At 43.2% G+C, this 19,761-nt stretch overlaps 1 protein-coding gene across 3 annotated transcripts in view; it reads right to left on the bottom strand.

The window, feature by feature from the left end:
* AOX1 (aldehyde oxidase 1) overlaps positions 1-16,466 on the bottom strand; it is a 65,381-nt gene extending 48,915 nt beyond the window's left edge. Inside the window, exons 1-8 of one of the 3 annotated variants that reach the window (XM_036318539.1) lie at positions 16,093-16,466; positions 9,346-9,403; positions 7,188-7,284; positions 4,968-5,076; positions 2,854-2,980; positions 2,478-2,539; positions 1,440-1,529; positions 530-610 (exon numbers count right to left, since the gene is read on the bottom strand). In XM_036318539.1, the coding sequence (XP_036174432.1) occupies positions 530-610; positions 1,440-1,529; positions 2,478-2,539; positions 2,854-2,980; positions 4,968-5,076; positions 7,188-7,284; positions 9,346-9,403; positions 16,093-16,137 (669 nt within the window). In that variant the 5' untranslated portion in view covers positions 16,138-16,466. Of the gene's footprint in view, positions 1-529; positions 611-1,439; positions 1,530-2,477; positions 2,540-2,853; positions 2,981-4,967; positions 5,077-7,187; positions 7,285-9,345; positions 9,404-16,092 lie in introns of those variants that run through there. The other 2 variants (XM_036318538.1, XM_036318540.1) reach the window with 2 other exon arrangements.
* Positions 16,467-19,761: the final 3,295 nt, after the last annotated feature.

The raw sequence follows: 19,761 nt of genomic DNA, 5'->3' as shown, positions 1-19,761 counted from the left end.
CTTTGTATAAACAGGGAAAGGAAATGGAGATTTTAAAATAAATAAATAAAAACGACCTAAAAGTACAGCCTCACTAGGAATCAGAATAAAAATGGGCAATATTTTACTCCTTCTGGAATCTGTTCCAGTGTCTCCTTTTGGTGCTTTTATATCTCAAAGGAATTCATTTCAATGTTCACAGAGGTTTCATCATGCTTAATTTTGTCACAACATCCTATGGAAGAATAAACTCGGTTTTCTGCTGGAAGTAGAAAACATGTCTACGTCCACAAATGTTGTGATGTAATTTCATAGCATTTTTCATGGACACTAACTGTTGCTTCTTACAGTCACTGTCTCCTCCAGGCGACACCCCCCTTTGCTCCTCCCTCTCTACATCGGTCCCACGCTCTTTAGACCTTGAGCGGAGGACGACAGATGGATATTAGCTGGTTGCTGATCAGCCTTTGAAAGGATCCGCCAGCAAACACCCTTCCTGCCATTTCACCATGAGCTCCTCTAGGACGACCCCAGCGCTGCCTTCACTTACCATTAGCTCCGGAGGAAAAATCAATTCCTGAGTTGGATCCAGTGGCAGAAACTCCTCTTCTGAGAAGAGTTTTGAGCTTGTCTAAAAAGAGAAAGTACAATAAGTAACTGTCATCCATCAACTCAAACTACAGTACTTTAAATCCTTTGTGGAATGAGCTCAGAAGAAGACAGACACACAGCACACACACACCAGAACGCAGCTGGCCAGCCACAGTCCCTGGGCTCTGAGTCAAGGGCTCTGACAAGACCTGGTCCTTAGCAATCAGTGTGGGTGGTGGGGAGCCCCCAGGCCCTGCACCCCCTGCGTGTTCTCCTGGAGTCCGGGGAAGCAGAGGATGCAGCTGAGACCAAGAGCATCTCCCTGAATCGCCATCTGTTCTTTCATCACCCTGACATCTCCATTTTGCTTCTCATTCTTGAAAAAAGACTTGAAGGAGGCTTTTTTAAGACTAAGAAAGAGCCTGGCTGGTGTGGATGGAGGTCATAGCTCGATTCCCAGTCAGGGTACATGCCCGGGTTGTGGGCTCAGTCCCCAGTGGGGAACGTGCAAGAGGCAGCCGATCAATGATTCTGTCTCATCATTGATGTTTCTATCCCTCTCTCCCTCTCCCTTCCTCTCTGAAATCAATTAAAATATCTTTTTTTAAAAAAAGACTAAGAAACACTGAGATATCAATGTGCTACAGATCGCTGTGCTTTGAATGAGAGTAACATCTGGGATGAGGAATACAGTTGTCAGGATAGATTTGTGTGTGCATGTGGCAGAGACGGAGTGAGAATGGGAGAGGGGGACATGCTGACACACCTCCAATTAATTTAACTCAGGCAGCTATTTATCCTTCCGAAAAGTCAGCTGGTCTCTGACCAGGTCCTGAGAAGCCCTTATAAAAAATGCACATGTCACTGACCTTATTTCCTTCCTCAAGTTCTGGGAATCCGTTTATCCCTTGATTCAGACAGCAAACCCCATTCTCCTTACTTTGGCAGCAGCCGGAAGTCTAGGGGGTGAAAAACAAATAACGGAGAATTTATTGCTGATTCTACTAAGAATTTTTTCAGCTTTCTTGACATATAATTAATGAATAAAATTGTATACATTTAAAGTGTACAATGTGATGATATGATATATGTATATTTTGTTAAATGATTATCACAGTCAGTTAATTAACACACTTATTATCACACATAATTACCACTGTGTGTGTGTGTGTGTGTGGTGAGAACACTTAAGGTCAAGTCCCTTAGCAAATCTCAAACACACAACACAGTATTATTAACTATTGTCACCATAATTTGAAGATCGTATAACAAAGTCTGGCACATAGTAATAAATATTAACAATGGTTTTTAATAGTAATATTTTTTATTTTATTAATAAAAATGTTAACAAGCATTATTATCACTCTGACCTTATTTATGATGTACTGATGTCATAGTTTAACTTCCAAAGGGCAATCTTATATCCCTCATTTTAAGGTCATTTGTTCATTTATTCATTCAACAAACATTGATTGCGTGGTCACTCACTCGGTCAATGGTGTCCAGTTTGGAGACACATGGCCTCTACTGTCAGGCAGACCAAAGTCTGATGAACAGACAGGAGAGCATATGGGCACCTACCCCATCATGTGACCAATGCTGTGACATGGGCACGCACAGGGGGCTGCAGGAGCACCATGGCGGGGTATGTGACTCAGGCAAACAGGTCAGCAACAATGACCACAGCCAACATCAAAGTGCTTAGTGCTCATTACGTGAGTAGCTGGGCCAGGCCAGTGAATGAGGGTAAGCACCGTGCCCAAGATCAGGTAACAAACACAGGCTTTGAGATAAAAAGTAGCCCTGAATCAGTACAAATGGCTCTTCCCCCAGTCACACCTCACAACCCCTACTGTTCTGTTTCATTGGGAAAAAATACACTTACTAATAAGTTCCTTTCTACTCACATTACAGAAAGTCTTGCATGCATCAACGATGGGCCTGTATCCAGTGCAACGGCACAGGTTACCTACAGGAGAAACACCCAGCTCTGTCAATCAAGGAACCCAAAGAGAGGCACAGACTGCCAATCATGATGGCAATAAGGCGCCCATCCTAGAAGGAAGTCTATTTGACATTTCAGTGCACCTAATCTACAAAGTCAGAGTTTTTTTATCAGCAACTTGGGATATTTGGTTGATATATAAAGTTACTGCAAAGAGCAAATGAGATCATCTTTACACAGCATTTAATACAGCGTGTGGCACATGGCAGGTGTCCAACATTAGTGTTCATCATCATCATCATTATTCAAAAACAAAAGCACACACACATATAACCTACCACCCAGGGCATCAGTTAACTGGTCCAGGGTGGGATCCGGGTGGTTCCTCAGCAGCGTGTAGATGGACATCACCATCCCAGGGGTGCAGAAGCCACACTGCGTGCCGTGGCACCTGGCAATCCTCTCCTGGAGGCACAGGAGGTATGGACATGCAGAATCTGGGGCCCCACCCCAGACCTACTGAATCACACCTGCCTTTTGCCAGGAGCCCCAGGCGAATCATATGCACATTGGGGTTGGAGAAGAGGCCCCAGGAGATCCTTCTCATCCTAAGGGTCTCCCTTTCTTGGGTTGAGTGGCCAGGAATACTGGTCCTCACCAGCTTCTGAGCTTCATTCAAGGTGCTCAGCTTTCAGAATCAACAGGGGAGTTTAAAAATGTCCAAAAGCAGCACCCAAGATCAACTGACTGAGGATCCCCAGGGGTGTGACACAGACATATAAATATTCCCAGGTTGCCCGGCTGGTGTGGCTCAGTGGTTGAGCATCGACCTATGAACAAGGAGGTCATGGTTTGATTCCCAGTCAGGGCACACGCCCGGGTTGTGGGCTCCATCCCCAGTAGGGGTCATGTAGGAGGCAGTCGATCAATGATTCTCTTTCATCATTAATGTTTCTATCTCTCTCTCCCTCTCCATTCCTCTCTGAAATCAATAAGAATATATTTAATAATAATAATAAAGATTCCCAGGTGATTTCAATTTGTAGTCCCGAATGGGAATCACTGAGATAAAGTGATCCCAAGGTTACTCCCTGGAAGTCTTTCAGGGAAATAAACTGAATTATACCCAAGTTGAGGGGGAAAAACAAACAACAACAACCAACCTCCAAGTATTTCCTGTACCTGCCCACTACTGCCCTAATACTCTGGCACAGAGAAGTTTGTTTACAAAGCACCATTATTGATCCTGAAAGCAATCAAGAAGGAAGTATTGCCTTTATTTTCCTTCCAACTCTTTCCCACCCCCAGCATGTTCTCCTTGGAATCTAACGTCAAAGTTGCAACCTCCTTTTGGAAGCTGTCTTCTGGCTACATTGCAACCAGGAGAGGAACAGCAGTGACTAAATGAAAGTGTTGTCATGCCTGTGAATAGGGAAGTCTTACCAGGGTGTCCAGGCAGAATTCACGCCCTCTAGGTATTGGGGTTTCATAGAACATAAACAGAACCCATGATTCCTTCAAGTCTCGAGAGTTTGAAGTATGGTCATTTTCTTTGTCACCTCAATCTTTCCCCTCTTCAGCCCTCTCCTCATAAGTGACCCTTATCAACTTAGAGAAAAACATGCAGTACCAGCATTTTTGTGGCAAATGCATAAATAACCAAAAGACTCAGGAGTCAGAGGTGCCCTTTCACTTGAGGCAAAGTTCTAAGAAGGTGCTGCCTTAGGAGGAAAAAACCCTCCAAATTCATCAACAATTCCTATTACCAGTCTTCTGAACAAGTCCTACACTTAAATCATTTTGGTAGCTGAGATGGTCATTCAGCTTTAAAATCATGTTGTTTTCCACTTTATAAAAAAACAATAAAATTATATTCCTCAATGCACAGAGCTCTCATTTCTTTGTAAGGTTGGAAGATGCAAAGCGGATAGTGGATAGGTGCCATTTAATTAGAACATAGAAAACAGACTGATGAGTCTCAGAGGGAAGGTGGGGAGGGTGGGTGGGTGGGAAACAATTAACCAAAGAACTTGTATGCATATATGCATAACCCATGGACATATTTGATAGGGTGGCGAAGGCCTTGGGGTGGTGGTGCGGGCTAGAAGGTGTCAATGGGGAAAAAAGGAGGACATCTGTAATACTTTCAACAATAAAGAAAATTTAAACATAAATAAATAAATAAATAAATAAATAAATAATAAATCTTTAAAAAAACAACCCAGTGAGGTCAGTGTCTGTCTGTTTTTAAGCAAGTCCTCTAGTCTTTGGAAAACATCAGGCACAAAACATCCATGTGGCCCAGGTTCCCCTCCCGGTACCCGGCTGGATTTCATCTGTCAGCTGACCAAGCAGGAGGACCCAGGCTGCTCGACTGTATTAATCTCAGGAGCTCATCATGACATCAATGGTTTTCAAAGCCCAGAAATACCCTGAAGAGGCCCACCCTCACCTGAACTGGGTGAATCCTGGTCCTGGTGCTGCCTATGCCTTCCACTGTGGTGACGGCAGCGCCGTACACAGAACAGATGGGCATCAGACAGGCATTGGCTGGGTAATGTCTTCAGAATGCAAAAGAAAAGCACAGATTAATTGTAGCCAATGGGGAAGAGGGCTGAATATTCACTGAGCACCTCCAATGTGGAAAGTCTGGAAGAATGTTCCAGGCTCTGTTTGCGTATACATTTTATCCGTAGCTCACGTTCATTTTACAAAAGTAGAATCTGAGGGTCAGAGTGGCTTGCTTAGGGACGCAGCTGGAGCACCAGAGACAGGATTCAATTCGACCTCCAAATTCTGACTCCAGAACAGGTCCCACTCACTTTTGTTGTTTTTCTCATGGATAAGGGGCTGACATTCTCCTCTGTGGTCACCTGCGATTAATCAGCTAGAGCAGTGGTTCTCAACCTTCTGGCCCTTTAAATACAGTTCCTCATGTGATCCAACCATAAAATTATTTTCGTTGCTACTTCATAACTGTAATGTTGCTACTGTTATGAATCGTAATATAAATATCTGATATGCAGGATGGTCTTAGGCGACCCTTGTGAAAGGGTCGTTTGACTGCCAAAGGGGTCGCGACCCACAGGTTGAGAACCACTGAGCTAGAGCATATTCCATCTTCTGGGCAGGTGCTGAGCCAGGGGCTGGTTGGGGGAATACAGTGAATTTGAAATTGTGCTTCAGAAGAAATAGGGTGTGGGATACAGAACTCCTCAATCCCACAAAACCTACTGCTTAGAAATGTCCAACTCAAAAATGACAACTAAAATGTTCTCATTCACCAAACAGAACTACAAATGGCTAATAAGCACATGAGATATATGTTCAGCTTCAAAATAACAAAGAGAAATTCAAATTAAGCAATGAGAAACACCATTTTTTAAATCAAGGAAAATGACAAACATTTTTAAGAAGTGTAATATGCATCATTAGCAAAAATTTGGAAAAAAGAAACTCATGTACTGTTGAATAACAATGTAAATTGATAGAGCTCTTCTGGGAGACATTTCACTGGAAGGCATAAAAACTTTTCAGATACAAACACACTCTTTTACTCTGAAATTCCATCTCTATGGACTGTCACAGATACATGTATATGTCATTGACACATTGCTTATAATAATGAAGAACTGAAAACAATCTAAGTGATTAGTATTTGGGGATTGATTTTGGTGCACTCAGCAATGGAACATACCTAACCATTAAAATTATATTTATTACTTTCAAAAGATATTCATGAGAATATACAGATTTCTAAACAATATATGAAGTATGCTTCTGTATGTGCACACATGAAAGATCAAAAGGATATTATTCATGTATAATAAATTTAAATATTTATTGAGTGTCTACCATGTGTCAGGCTGTTCCAGATGCTAGGATTCATTGGATAAAACCCCTTTCCTTATAGAGTTGTATAGTTTAGTTGAGGGAAGATAGACAATATTTATGTATACAGATAAGTTGGCTTGGCTGTGGAACACAGACAGATCTCTGAAGTCTCAACAGTGCTCAGATCCTTTGCCCTCATCTGAGATCTATGGAATGATGTAAAATGCTGTAATATGTGCATAATTGGAGATGCGGGGGAAGGGAGAGAGAAGAAAAATATTTGAAGAGATAATAACTTGAGAAGTTTCCAAAGCTGATAGAAGACATCAACCCACAAATCCAAGAAACTTGGCAAACAAGAAAGAGATGTTAAATGTAATGGTAAGCCATTGGTGATTTTGAAGTATGAGAGTGTTGTGATCTGATTTATACTTGAAACAGGTCTCTCTGAGTGATGTATGAAGAAGGTACTATATATTGGGACAAGGGAGAGAGCAAGGGGATCATTAGTAGGCCGTAATAGTGATTTAAGAGTGTGATGATGGCATTATTCTCCCCTGCCATTTGAGCCCTCCTTTCCTCCCAGACAGCACAGGGTGTCAGACAGCCTTTTAACTTTCAATGGGGGATTCTTTGGCTACATGTTATCCTCATTGATGGCACATTTTAATAATCCATTCATATTCCTGGGATAATGTTTGTCTTGTCACTGTGTCTCCAGTATCTAACATAGTTCCTTCACATAGTAGGTGCTCAGTGCATATTTTCCAACTAAAGGAATAAAACAAAGTTCAAAACTACAAGAAATCAACCATATCTGCACTTTGCTGACAGGTACCTTATCCTCTTGGTAACGGGGTCATATCGTGATATCATCACTGTGCAGGCACCACAGCCTCCCCCTCCACAGCCATACTTAGTTCCTGTGAGTCGAACTGGGAAAAGCACAGTTAAGGATAACATGTTTTTCATAATTCTCTTTCCAGATAGAACTGATCTTAGGAGACAACACTACCAAAGACTTATATATATAGTTAAATGAATACATAATTACCAAATGATGGCTGTATGGATGCTATTATTTAGAATAATGTAAATTCTTAATTTTCATTTGTGCATTATATCTAGTTTCCTCCCTTTCAAAACAACTGGGCCTCAGGTTGCCAAAAATTGAGCCAAACTAAGAAAAGGAGGAGTCTATATACATAAGGGCTTAAATATTTGAAAGTATGAGTATATTCTACATTTGTTCTCAACCTCATCTGTGTCTTTGATGGCATACAAAGTAAAATGTCAATGTGCAAATAATTCTTGAAATATTTCTATCACATTATCCATGTTGGCCATATTTCTCTGCTTCTTGGTGGCAGAAACTATTGGTTGTTCCCCAATATCTTTCTTCCTCGGTTATAAAATCCTCAATTTTTAGCTACACACATGGTTTCCCAGGATAAAAAAAAAATTTTTTTGCAAGCCTCCTCTGCAGCTAGATAGAGTTATCAACAATGGTGGCCAATATAACTTCCAGAAGGAAAATGTCCTCAAAAGGAGAAGGGTGCCTATTTCTTCATCCCTTACTTCTTTCTATTTGCTGGAATTCAGATATGATGTCTGGACCTCAATAGTCATCTCTGACCAGGAGGAGAAAGCTGCATGCTGAGGTGGGGGAGGGGGAATAGCAAGATATAAGGAGCTTGGTTCCCTGATTACGTTGTGACACTGCTTTACTAGGCCTGATATACCTACATTTGGGATGCCTCTATGGGAGTAGGATAGCTATGAGAATGTGCCTCACACGCCTACTTCAACAGGGAGGGTACTGACCAAGAGGTCCAACAGCCACACTCTGAAATCTACCCTCCAGTTGTCACTGGCTCCCTCCCCATTTCCTTTCACTCTGGCATTTCATTTAATAAGACTCTTGCACATTTAATCCCATTTTTTTAGTCTCTGCTTCTCGGAGGACCTGAACTAATACAATGAGAAAGGAATACATGTCTATTTTCTATCTTGTTTATTGCTATTGGGGATTTTCTGTCACTCACAAATGAACTGAATATGAAATATTACACATTAGTACCATGGATAAGCAGGAAATCAGTGTTCATTGTTTTTACATCCCAAGATCTTCAGTGACTTCCAGAGGATAGTTATTGATGCTTTTTGAGTTGTCTACTCTTTGGGGAATTTCACTCTCTCCAGGAGAGAGAAATGTACCAACTCCCACTGTCACATAATTTTGTATATAATTTATTGCGGTCTACAGAACTCTGGGAGCCCACTGGAGTTCATGCCTAGAAGGCTAAGAATCCATTCCTTAGATGACTTATTTAGAAAGTTTTTCTAAGGTACCATTCTCAGGCTTGATTTCTCCATTGTTCTTTTCCTTTCGTTTCAGGAGATTTCTGTGCTCTCTTTTTCTGATGGGCATGATGATTAGTCCTCAAAGACAGAATGTCAATATTGTGACTCTTGATTCTAAAGGATGCTTAATTAAGCCTTTCAGCATCCATTGTTTTCATTCCCATCGCTAGCTTCTCCATCTATACAATATAGTAAGTGCCAAAACAGATGGGAAAGAAGCTGGTTCTTCTGACAGTCTCAACTGTGCACTGCCTACAAAACTACAATGTAAGACTTTCTCAAAGAACATAAAACCGCAATAGTAGAGAATATATGACTCAGTATGGCTTTAAAAAGATATTTGAGCCCAGCCAGCATGGCTCAGTGGTTGAGCATCGACCTATGAACCAGAAGGGTCAGGGCACATGCCCGTGTTGTGGGCTCTGTCCCCAGTGGGGGGTGTGCAGGAGGTGGCCAATCAATGATTGTCTCTCGTCATTAATGTTTCTATCTCCCTCTGTCTTCCTCTCTGAAATCAATAAAAACATTTTTTATAAAAGATATTTTAAATATCACCTGATGAGGCTGTCAGAACCCCCCACCCCTACCCCTACCTTCAAACACACACAAGCACAAAGCAAAGGAAAGGATACGCTTCTTTCTCAGATATGGTAACAGCATTGTTTCAGGATCAACATTTTTCTCTATCACCTGCACAGGAAAGAAAATAAGAGTTAGGCACACACATTTGAGAAAGCTTGTGTCATTTTTGTTATAGCAGGCTTATGTTAATTTGATGGAAACACACATTAATTAACTCTCTTAAGTGTAAGGTCTGAATCTTGGGCCCCATCACCAGTTTGCCACTGCCCTTGGTACTGAATCATTACTGTACACTCTTCTCCAAGGCAGTGGTTGGTTCTATTAGTAGGAACACTAGTGACTTCTGTCCAGCTTCTGCTAGAAAGTCTAAAACGGATAATATATTAGTATAAAAGAATGGAGAGAGAGGGAAAGAGGGAGAGAGGGGAGAGAGAGAGAGAGAGAGAGAGAGAGAGAGAGAGAGAGAGAGAGAGAGAGAGAGAGATGCTGCTGGAATAGAGTAGCTTCTGAGAAATTGATATAGTTTTTTTAAGACTCGCTTATCATGTTCAAAGAACAAGTTTCCAAAAGGAGATCACAATCAACCATTGCCCCCAAATAAAACAAAAACAAAGAAGAAGATAAAATGTGTCTGCCACTCTAGCTGGTTTGACTCAGTGGATAGATCGTTGGCCTGCAGGCTGAAGGGTCCCAGGTTCGATTCTGGCCAAGGGCACATGCCTGGATTGTGGGCTCGATCCCCAGTTGGGGGTGTGAAGAAGGCAGCCGATCAATGATTCTCTCTCATCATTGATATTTCTATCTCTCTCTCCCTCTCCCTTCCTCTCTGAAATCAATAAAGAAATATATTTTTTAAAAATGTGTGTGCCTGCCAAAACCGGTTTGGCTCAGTGGATAGAGCGTCGGCCTGCGGACTGAGGGGTCCCAGGTTCGATTCCGGTCAAGGGCATGTACCTGGGTTGCGGGCACATCCCCAGTGGGAGATGTGCAGGAGGCGGCTGATCGATGTTTCTCTCCCATCGATGTTTCTGGCTCTCTATCTCTCTCCCTTCCTCTCTGTAAAAAATCAATAAAATATATTTTTAAAAAAATGTGTGTGCCAAGTGATACAAAGATGGGAACGCAAGGTCACCCTGGGAAGCAAGTCCGTGAGCAGCACAGCAGTAGGACAGAGCACACAGATGTGGCATGATTGAAATGTCACAATTGGTTATATTTTCCAAAGTGATCACGTTCTCTCTCTTTTGATTAAAGAATTGGATTTCTCTTAGATTCACAAACAAAAGCATGGCTTACTCCACAAGTTCAGAAGTAGAGTTCCCCTTCCATCTTGTTTCACTAATGTTCCCTTCCAGGAAGTAGATGAGGAAAGGACAATGCTTATTCTATGGATGCCTCCTTACCCTTAATTTTAAGTGGCCATACACCCAGCAAAGAAAGACATGTGCCAATTACCAAGGTTAGATATAGGTCCTAGAGAGTCTGTATACAGTAAGGAAGATGTGGGGTGTGTGTGTGTGTGTGTGTGTACACATACTGTAATACAGAGGAGCGCCCTAGGCAAGCCAAACTAAATTGACCCTCAAATGGAAAACTTAATTTTACTTATTTTCCCCAATTCATTTAATGGCCTCACCATCTGCTAGGTTATCTAAGATTAGAATTTTTAGCTATTTTAAACTTTTCCTTTCTTTTGATCTGCCATAATCAGGGTTGCCAAGTCCTGCCACGTATACTTCCAAAATGATTCTCTAAACGCCTTTCACTTCTACAGCCATTCCCCGAAATCAGTCCTTATTACCGCCTGCCTGAAGAATTATAACAGCTCCCTAACAGGCCTCCTGCCTCCATTCTTGGCACCCGCGATGTCACCCTCTATACCACTGCCAGAGTGTCCTCCCTAAAATCCAAGTCTGATCATCTCCTGTATCTGCCTAAATTCAACACACACCCCTGCTGCCAAACTGCCATGCCGTGAATTCCTCAGTCCCTCAGGGTACTTGTTAAAATGAAACCCTATGGAATCAGACTTTCTAGGAGAGGGAACCAGAAAATGTACCTCTATAATGAGCACACTGAGTGGGTATTGGGTGAATTTACATTCAAGAGTACCTGGATATGCGTGGCTGGTGTTGCTCAGTGGTTGAGCATCAACCCATAAACCAGGAGGTCACAGTTCAATTCCCAATCAGGGCACATGCCTGGGTTTCAGGCTCGATCCCCAGTGTGGCACATGCAGGAGGCAGCCGATCAATGATTCTCTCTCATCACTGATATTTCTATCTTTCTCTCCCTCTTCCTTCTTCTCTTAAAGTGATAAAAAAATATAAAACAACAACCTGGAATACAAGAGGTTCAAACTTCTCAGAATAGCCTACAAGGCCTCTTTGATACACTGCCCATAATCTTCAGCCACTCAACCCATCTTGAAGTATCTTGAAGTCCACTCACGTGGAAGAGCCAGCCAATCCCAGCAGTGCACGAACCTTTATCCTTCACTACAGGTGCTGATAGAATTCCTTCTGTCCCAGAAGTCCTCCAATTCTTCTAACTCAACAGAATTCTGTATGCCATTCAAATCCCTGCTCAAAAACTCTCTCCTTTTTGAGGTGCTGCTGTCTACTATCCCCTCCCTGCTCTGCTCAGGGAGCCATCCTCTTCTGTGCTCCCATGGCCAATGTCCACACACCTCTCACAGAATTTTTTACCTGCATCACAATTACTTGTGATGTATAAGTCTTTCTTGATCCCTGAGGGAAATCACCTTCTGCTATTCTTCTTTGCGCCAAACACTGAGCTACGTGCTGGTGATATAATAAATGCTAATAAATTAAATGAGTCACTTGAACATGATATATACAATTTGCTAGGAAAACACTGAGGAGGAACATCTGGACAGAAGAAAAGAAAGACAAGTAGAGAAATGCCAATAATGGTGGCAGAAACTGTTGGTTGTCTACCCAGCATGCATTTTCCCTTTCTTCCTTCCTGCTGCCTGGAATAGGGATGAAATGGCTAGAACTCCAGCAGCCCTTTTAGACCATGAGGCAACATATTAACAGCAGCAGAGGAAAAAGAAAGAATGTGACACTAAAGCTTCTGGACCAGTTTCACAGTGTCTATCCCCAGATATCCTTTCTTTAAAAATAAAAAAAAATGACTTACCTTGTTTGAACCACTGTTAATTTGGAATTTGTTGCCATTTGTAGCTGAAACTAATCCTAATTAATACATATGATGGCAAATCCACAGAAGCCCACTTTTAATGGAGAAACAGAATGTGGGGAGCCCAGAGAGCAAAGAATAGTATTTTAGGCTTGAGACATACTGCATTTTTTGGAAGGAGTTAATGGAAGCAGCAGGCCTTGTTTGTTCTAGATGTTTCAAGAGATTAGAGTTTAGCTCAAAGCCCACTGGCTTTAAATATGTTTCTTTTTCTTGATTTGGTAGATGGCATGTTTGGAGGACGGAGGTGGGAGGAAGGATTCAGCAAGCACCCTGTCCTGGCAGGTCTTGGCGTGAAACAGGGAGGTCAGGACCAAGATAGTGGCTGGGGGTGGGGAGGGGATGAGGCACAGTTATCCTCACTGACGGGGTCAGGGTCATGCATATTCCCGTCTCAGGGCAGCCTTGGGTGTTGCAAGAACAGTGTGTCCCTCTGTATCTCCACCAGCCCTCTGGGAGCTTTCAAGTTTACGTTGCACAAGGATGAGAAACCACATTCCTCTGGGCCAGGCTGAGGGGCCTTGTCAGGTCCAAGACAGAGGCAGAAAGAAAAGGGAGATTAGGGGGAGAGAGAGAAAGGAGGTGAAAGAATGGAATAAGAAAGGGAGAGGGGTATGTGTGAAAGCACCAGGCCGACAGGTAGAAGAGGGAGAACGAGGTATGTATTGTGGGACACTGTTTGTAGAGAAGAACAATAACCCACAGCAGCATTAGAGCAGGGGTTCAAGGGGACATCCAGGGAGGGCTTCTGCCTGAGCTTCAGGTTGCTTTAAAATTCATTTTACTTTTTGGTTCTTCCTGCCGCAGCCACCTCCAACCCCTCCATTTTTCTTTGAATTATCACAGCCATCCCAGCAGCCCAAATTGTCCTCTCCCAGCCCTGTAAACCAAACCCCCAGGACAGTTCTGTCCAGATTCTTATCTTGACATCCAGCCCGTACATTTTGTTGAGCAAACAATGCTCGACTGCCCTAACAGGTTTGGCTCAGTGGATAGAGCGTCAGCCTGTGGACTGAAAGGTCCCGGGTTCGATTCCTGTCAAGGGCATGTACCTCGGTTGCGGGCACATCCCCAGTAGAGAGTGTGCAGGAGGCAACTGATCGATGTTTCTCTCTCATCGATGTTTCTAACTGTCTATCCCTCTCCATTCCTCTCAGTAAAAAAAATCAAAATATATTAAATAAATAAATAAATAAATAAATAAATAAATAAATAAAACAATGCCCGACTACCTTTCGGCCCCCTTGGTACGTCTGGGCAGGTTCTGGCTCTATGCATGAAACCAAGGACTTTCCAGTCCAGATCTTAAAAATCATTGTCGCATGCTTACTGTGTGCCAAGTACCTTGCTAACCACTCTCCATGGACTTTAATCTTCATCCCAATTCCGAGGAAGAATGTATTGTTATTGGGTTCATTTTGCAGAGAGGAAAACTGAGACTCGGAGATATTTAACAGCTTTTCGAGGCTCCAGAGCCGCTGAATGGCAGAGCAGAGAGGGCAGGATTCAAACCCATGACTAGCTAGTTTCAAAGCCCACACCTATGATCTCTACACCTCACTGCCATGGAGAGTGACGTACTTTGGTTCCAGAGTTGTATTGGAGACTGGCATTTATGGTATGATCCACTCATGGGCTCTTGCCCCTTAATCTCCATGTTAACTGGACGCCTGTTCTGGGGGCCCTGGTAGAGCAAACAGTCTTCAGACATCTCTCTGCAACTAAATCTCAACTAAGACCAATGGCAATGGTCTTAGACCAGGGGTGGGCAAACTTTTTGACTTGAGGGCCACAATGGGTTCTTAAACTGGACCGGAGGGCCGGAACAAAAGCATGGATGGAGTGTTTGTGTGAACTAATATAAATTCAAAGTAAACATCATTACATAAAAGGGTACGGTCTTTTTTTTTTTAGTTTTATTCATTTCAAACGGGCCGGATCCGGCCCGCGGGCCATAGTTTGCCCACGGCTGTCTTAGACCCTGCTCAACCACACCTTTTGGAATCTTGGGGAATTTCTCAAAAACCACAGACCAGAGGCCAATCACATCCCTGAGAGTCTCCTAATTGGCTTCTAAGCTTCCTTTCACAGGCAAGTCTGTTTTTGTTTTTTAAATATATTTTTGTTGATATCAGAGAGGAAGGGAGAGGGAGTGAAAGATTAGAAACACCAATGATGAGAGAGAATCATTGATTGGCTGCCTGCTGCATGCCTCCTACTCGGGATCGAGCCAGCAACCCAGGCATGTGCCCTTGACCAGAATCAAACCCGGGACCCTTCAGTCCAAAGGCCAATGCTCTATCCACTGAGCCAAACCAGCTAGGGCAAACCCTTTATTTGTTTAAATAAAAAGGCCAGTTGTCCTTAATATACCATTCAGTTATTCCAAAGAAGAAAAAGTGACATAATACTTCCTCCCATTGCCATATGTTACTCTACAGATTGGGAACAGCAAGCTCATCTTATCTCCTGGGAAACCAGACAGCGGGGCAGAGGCCGGCTTCATGGGAACTACAACCTGTGCCTTTGAGCGCGGGAGCCGCTCAGGGCCCTGGTCCTGACCCCCCTCCGCTTCCCGGGGGTCCCTCGCACCAGTGGGGGAAGTGCTGTGGCGTCTGTGAGCAGAAGCAGGGTGGCAGGTAGCTCTGAAGGCGCTGGCACGTGGGAATGCAAGTAGCACGGCTTGGTGGTCAGCTCTTCAGGTAGTCCCTTACCCTTCCTGCCTCAGTTTCCCCCTTGCAAAATGATTCCAAGATGCTGGGATAACATTAAGAGTGACAGGCCATGGCATGTGTGTCGGAGCTCGGGCAAGTGTTTTAAAGGGTGCCCTGGGGCTTTGACACTGCCTGGAACCGCCCTGGTTGTGCAGGGTGAGCTGGGCTCTGAGGGGACAGCTGCCACACCAGCTGTAAACCCCCTGAAGACCAATCCTCAGAGCCCAGCAGGGACTCAGCTCTGCCAGGAGCTGTCTGTGACTTCAGAACTAGAATTTCCTTATCTGAGGAATGACGGGAGTGGTCGGAACTAGTTCAACTCCATGGCCCTGTCCCAACTCTAAATTGCTCCCTGCTCATCCACCTCTCTCCCGCCTCACCCCCCCCATCCCCCCACCCCCCCATCCCCCCACCCCCCCCACCCCCCACCCCCCCCCCCCGCCCCGCCCGTCCTCCCCAGCTGAGGCTCAGCCCTGATAGTCTGTTTTCAGTCTATTGAAAGACATTTTCCCAAGGGTTTCAGGGAGGGAAGAGTTGGGGGTGCTGACCTCCATGAGGAAGAATAGCTATTTCTCTTCTTGTTTATGGGGTGAGGGGGGTAATGGCCTGTGCGTCTTGTACTGAGAGGGGAAAGGAACTTCTGGAACGTGCTGTCCCCACACACTCGGGCTCTCCCTGCCCTGGGGCGGGGGTGGGGGTGCTCGGGCAAACCCGCTTGCAAACCGCAAGCTGGGGCAGCCAGTGCTCCCCTGCGTGCAGGAGGGAGTGCCCTGAGCCGAGGGGCCCGGCAGGAGCCCTCGCTGCGGTTCCCGGTTCCCGGTTCCCGGGGCCTGTGCCCAGTCCCGCGGTCGCGCTCACCTTGCGGCCGTTCACGTAGAAGAGCAGCTCGGCCGCCCCGTCCATGGCGGAGGCTCGGGTCTGAGGGCTCCGAGGGGGATCGCTGGCACCTGGGACCCTGCGACGCTGACCTGGAGTGTGAGACGGGACAGCTGCAGCCGGAAGTCCGGCCAAGACGATGCAGAAAGTCCTGATGAAGATCCAAAAGTTGTGCGAGCGCCTGCCGGGGTCCAGCAAGGATGGACCGGCTTCCGGCAAGCGCCTTCCAGATCAACTTCCTGAGACGTTGGCCCGTCACTGGCGCGGACTCTCTGGCCTGAAATAATGGGCGGAGCCCGTTACCTCCTGGCCTGCGCTCAGCTCTGTGCCCCTCCTGCCCCTGGGCTGGGCAGGTCCAGTGTGATGACAGAATATTCTAAGTGGCTGCCAGCTGGAGGCAGCGGGGTTTCTTTGTACTTCCCCTCCCTCCTACCCGCCCTCGGGTGCCCTTTAGTTAATAAACAATCACATTTGTTCCAACTGTACGAATGGTTTTGCAACTTTAGCTCAGTTTTATAAATAAGTATCCAAGTTTATTTTCAAAATCAACAGCTACCTTAATATGGAGATAAACTTTAAAAAAAAAAGTTTTATCACTATTCACGGTTTATCTAGTAAATAACCACAAAGTTCACCTCCTAAATATCAAAAGAGGTGTAAAACATCTTGGAAAACTTTTTAAAAACGTGGAAAGTGCTGAAACGCATAAAAATAAAAATCACCCATAGGCCTGCCTACAAGTTAGATTTAACCGGTTAACTTTTTGGGTCTATCTCTACATTTTTGAAGTCTGTGCTATGACACCTCGTAAAAATTCAAATCAAGCAAAACTGGTTCTTTTCCAGACTAGTGTTACGTACTCCATCCTGGAAGCATGGAGGAGGAGGGGGAAATGTCCAACCTCGATTGCTTCTGATTCCTGCCCATCACCGGAGGAGCAACTGCTGCAGTAGCAACCGCTGGCTCCAGGTCGCAGCTTTTTCACATTCTCCACCAGAATTGCCATAGCCCTTCAGGGAGACAGCCTGGGCCAGTGGCACACCCTCCCCAGTCCTGGAGCTCTGCCTCCAAGCCTTTCGGTTTCAAGGTTTCAATCCCATCCGTTTCTCTTGTTCCCTCAGCCCCAGAGGTGGTGGGAGCTGCCGGTAGTAACTTCCTCCTAGATATTCCGCTGGTCCCTTTTGCCTCTTCAGTTCTTGTCAGTTCTCTAATATTTGGTTAGCAATTTATAAAATAATTGTTGTTTCTTCCCTTGGCGGGACCCTAACTAATACAATCTCCATCAAGGTCAAAAGTCACTTGACAAAATTCAACAATCATTCATGATTTTTTAAAAGTATGCAATAAAGTAACAATGATAAATACTTTATCATTTGTATACAAATATACATCAGCTTAAAACTTGGCATTTTACTCAATGGGGTAAAACCAGAGGCATTCCCATGAAAATCAGGAACAACAGACATGAAAACCACTATTCCTACTATTTAGTATTTACTCAAGGAAACAGCTACCCAATTAGACAAGAGAATGCAAAGAGCAGCCTAAGAATTGAGGGAAAAGAAGAGGAAAAGGTAACTTGAGTTTCAGGAGACAGGGCTGGAAGATACTAGAGACTATACATAATAATTAACATACAAAAATCAACAGTTTTCATATATGAAAACAATAATCACTTAGAAGAATCAAAGAGAAGATCCCATAGGTATTAGCAAGAAAAAAGCTAAAATACCTAGGCATAAATCTATCAACAAATATATAAAACCTCTATGAGGGAAACTTTGAAATTCCCCTAAAGTCTCTGTAAATTAAGGAGATGGTAGTGGGGCACAGAAAGACATACTAGACAGAAAATTGAGAAATAAATTTAAGTGCACATGGGAATACAACATTTAAAAAGGTGGCATTTCAAATCAGTAGTGGAGAACATGGACTTTTTAATTAATGGGAAGTCAGTTTGAAAAAGATTAAACTGCAGACCATACCATTATACCTCACATCATACAACAAAATATACGTAAATCAGAATGTAAATGTAAAAACAAAATGAAACCACAGGGAAATGTGTTTATAATCTGGGAACAGGAAAATTGTTTCTTACTGTGACCAAATTCCACCAGCAACAAGATAAAGTTTGATAAATCTGACTACATAAGATGGGAAATAATTTGCATAGGAAAGAGAAAAGAAGATAAATTCACAGAAAGAGGAAAAATAGAAATAAGGAATAGGATGATACTGTACATAGTAAAGACTCCATCAAAAAACTATTGGACTTAATAAATGTATTCGGCAATGTAGCAGGATACAAAATTTACACCCAGAAATCTATAGCCTTTTTATACATCAATAATGAACTCACAGAAAGAGAAACTAATAATCCTATTTACCATTGCACCAAAAAAAAATTAAGAGACCTAGGAACAAACTTCATTAAAGAGGTAAATGACCTATACTCGGAAAACTACAAGACACTGAAAAAAGAGATAGAAAACAACATAAACAAATGGAAGAACATACCATGTTCATGGATTGGTAGAATCAACATCATTAAAATGTCCATACTACCCAAAGTAATCTATAGATTCAATACAATCCCCATTAAAATACCATCGGCATATTTCACAGACTTAGAACAAACTCTCCAAAATTTCATATGGAATAAAAAAAAAGACCCCGAATAGGTACAGCAATCCTGAGAAAGAACATAATACCAGATATCAAGCTGTATTACAAAGCCACTGTTCTCAAAACTGCCTGGTACTGGCACAAGAACAGATATACAGACCAATGGAACAGAACAGAAAACCCAGAAATCGACCCAAACATCATGCTCAATTAATATCTGGTAAAGGAGGCAAGAGCATACAATGGAGTTAAGACAGTCTCTTCAATAAATGGTGTTGGGAAAATTGGACAGATACATGCAAAAAAAATGAAACTAGACCAACTTACACTATAAAATAAACTCAAAATGGATTAAAGGACTTAAACATAAGACAAGAAACCATAAAAATCTTAGAAGAATCTATAGGCAGAAAAGTATCAGATATATATCGTAGCAATAACTTTATCGATTGAGCTTGTAGGACAATGGAAACTAAGGAGAAAATAATCAAATGGGACATCAAAATAAAAAAACTTCTGCACAGCAAAAGAAACCATCAACAAAACAACAAGAGAGCCCACAGCATGGGAGAACATATTTGCCAATGTTATATCTGATAAGAGTTTAATCTCCAAAATTTATAGGGAATTCATATATCTTAACAAAAGGAAGATAAAGAATCCAATCAAAAAATGGACAAAGGACCTAAATAGACACTTTTCAAAAGAGGACACACAGAAGACCAAGAGACAGATGAAAACATGCTCAAAGTCATTAATCATCCAAGAGATGCAAATCAAAACAACAATGAGGTACCATCTCACACCTGTCAGAATGGCTATCATCAACAAAGGACAAGTGCTGGCGAGGATGTGGAGAAAAAGAAACCCTCATGCACTGCTGGTGGGAATGCAGACTGATGCAGCCACTGTGGAGAACAGTATGGAGTTTCCTCAAAAAATTAAAAATGGAACTCCCATTTGACCCAGTGATCCCACTTCTAGGACTATATCCCAAGAAATCAGAAACACCAATCAGAAAGG

This window comes from Myotis myotis, unplaced genomic scaffold, assembly GCF_014108235.1.
Source record: "Myotis myotis isolate mMyoMyo1 unplaced genomic scaffold, mMyoMyo1.p scaffold_m19_p_8, whole genome shotgun sequence".
Classification (NCBI taxonomy): Eukaryota; Metazoa; Chordata; class Mammalia; order Chiroptera; family Vespertilionidae; genus Myotis; species Myotis myotis.
This window is presented reverse-complemented; position numbering and strand designations above follow the sequence as displayed.